The 1,648-nt window shown below is 45.8% G+C and overlaps 1 protein-coding gene across 1 annotated transcript in view; it reads right to left on the bottom strand.

The window, feature by feature from the left end:
- FRY (furry homolog (Drosophila)) overlaps positions 1–1,648 on the bottom strand; it is a gene marked incomplete at its 5' end in the record, with an annotated part of 88,108 nt that overhangs the window by 33,173 nt on the left and 53,287 nt on the right. Inside the window, one exon of the mRNA XM_006877848.1 lies at positions 581–770. Coding sequence (XP_006877910.1) covers positions 581–770 — 190 coding nt within the window. The remainder of the gene's footprint in view (positions 1–580; positions 771–1,648) is intronic.

Here is a 1,648-nt window from a genome sequence, read left to right as displayed (position 1 = left end):
TGTTATTATCCTTTTGATTTCCTTTGGTTCTGTTGTGACATCACCCATGTGATTTCTAATGCGTGTTATTTGTGTCTTCTCTCTCTTTTCTTTTGTTAGGTTTGCCAATGGTCTGTCGATTTTATTAATTCTTTCAAAGAACCAGCTTCTTGTCTTGTTGATTGTTTCTATAGTTTTTCTGTTTTACATTATCTTTCAATTCCAGTTTTCCATGAATGTTTTAAAGCCCCCTGGCATATAAACACATATGTATATACACACACACATTCATACACACATACATCCATACATATACCTGTCACCGATAAGTGAGTCCAGCTCATGGCGACCCCATGTGGTACAAAGTGGAATAGTTCCATAGGGCTTTGCTTTGTTCTCGTTTTGGTGAAACACACACAGCCAAAGAGACACCATCTCAACCTTTTCTGAAGGTCTCCTAACAACCTTTGAACAATGGTTAGCTCTGCTGTACGTGGGGGTTGCCATGAGTTGGATCTGACAACACCTGGAGTAGAAGAAGCAACAAACCCAGAACCAAACGGCACCCCCTTCTGAAATCAGCAGCCGCCCAGCCCTGTACCTTGAACAAGGAGGAGAAGACATGAAAGGTGTACACGGCACAGGAACCATCCGAATCGCTCATGAGCTGGTTGATGTGGCTGCGCCAGGCCTCCTCAGCGTCATCGCAGGCCGTGGGCTGGAAGGCAGCGAGGATGGCCGAGAAGAAGGGCGATGGAGGTGGGGAGACTCCCCTGTCCCCTTCCCCAAAGCTGGGAAGAAGGAGGATGGCAGTGTTAACAGGGGTCTTCCTGTGGTTTCAATCCATTCAAACCTGGGTCAGCAGCATGAGGGCGTCCACTCTGTGCACTCTCCACTTTTGCTTTTATTTTGGTGGGATATACACAGCAAAGACAGCCCCCTCCCAATTTCAACCATTTCTACACGCACAGTTCATGATGTGGGCTTCCGTTGGGTACGTCAGGCTTTTAGCATTAAGGGCCTCTTAACAAGTGGACCAATAGGGACTTTATTTTCATTTCACACTTTAAACTTCCTTACTCCCTAACCTCTCTTCTGTTCTGCTGTGCCTGGGTTTGACAGAAGACCCTGTCCCTCAGGCCACACGGGGGATCCATGAGTTGATGCTATATAAGAGTTGTTGCTGTTGTCAAAGGCTGTTGAGTCAGTTCCTACTCACAGCGACCCTGTATAGGGTTTCTGAGGAGCAGCTAGTGAGTCTCAATCACTGACCTTGCAGTTCAAACTGACATTGAGGTTGAGTGCCTGTCCTATAGCGCCACACAAGGACTCCCATATAGGAGTCTACACGAGTATATAGTGACACCATAGATGACAGCCTAGGAAATCCTGTGGGGCAATTCTACTCTGTCACTTGGAGGCACTGTGAGTGGATGATCATAAAAGTATATATGAGTATATAGTGACATAATAGATGACAGTCTAAGAAACCCTGTAGGGCAGTTCTACCATGTTACACCAGGGGGCACTGTGAGTAGATGCTATATAAGAGTATATATGAATATATAGTAACACAATAGATGACAGCCTAGGAAACCTTGTGGGCAGTTTTACTCTGTCACACGGGGGCGCTGTGAGTGGATGATATATAAGAGTATATAGTGACACA

This window comes from Chrysochloris asiatica, unplaced genomic scaffold, assembly GCF_000296735.1.
Source record: "Chrysochloris asiatica unplaced genomic scaffold, ChrAsi1.0 scaffold00638, whole genome shotgun sequence".
NCBI lineage: Eukaryota > Metazoa > Chordata > Mammalia > Afrosoricida > Chrysochloridae > Chrysochloris > Chrysochloris asiatica.
Note: the sequence above shows the minus strand (reverse complement) of the source record. Positions and strands in the feature narration are given on the sequence as shown.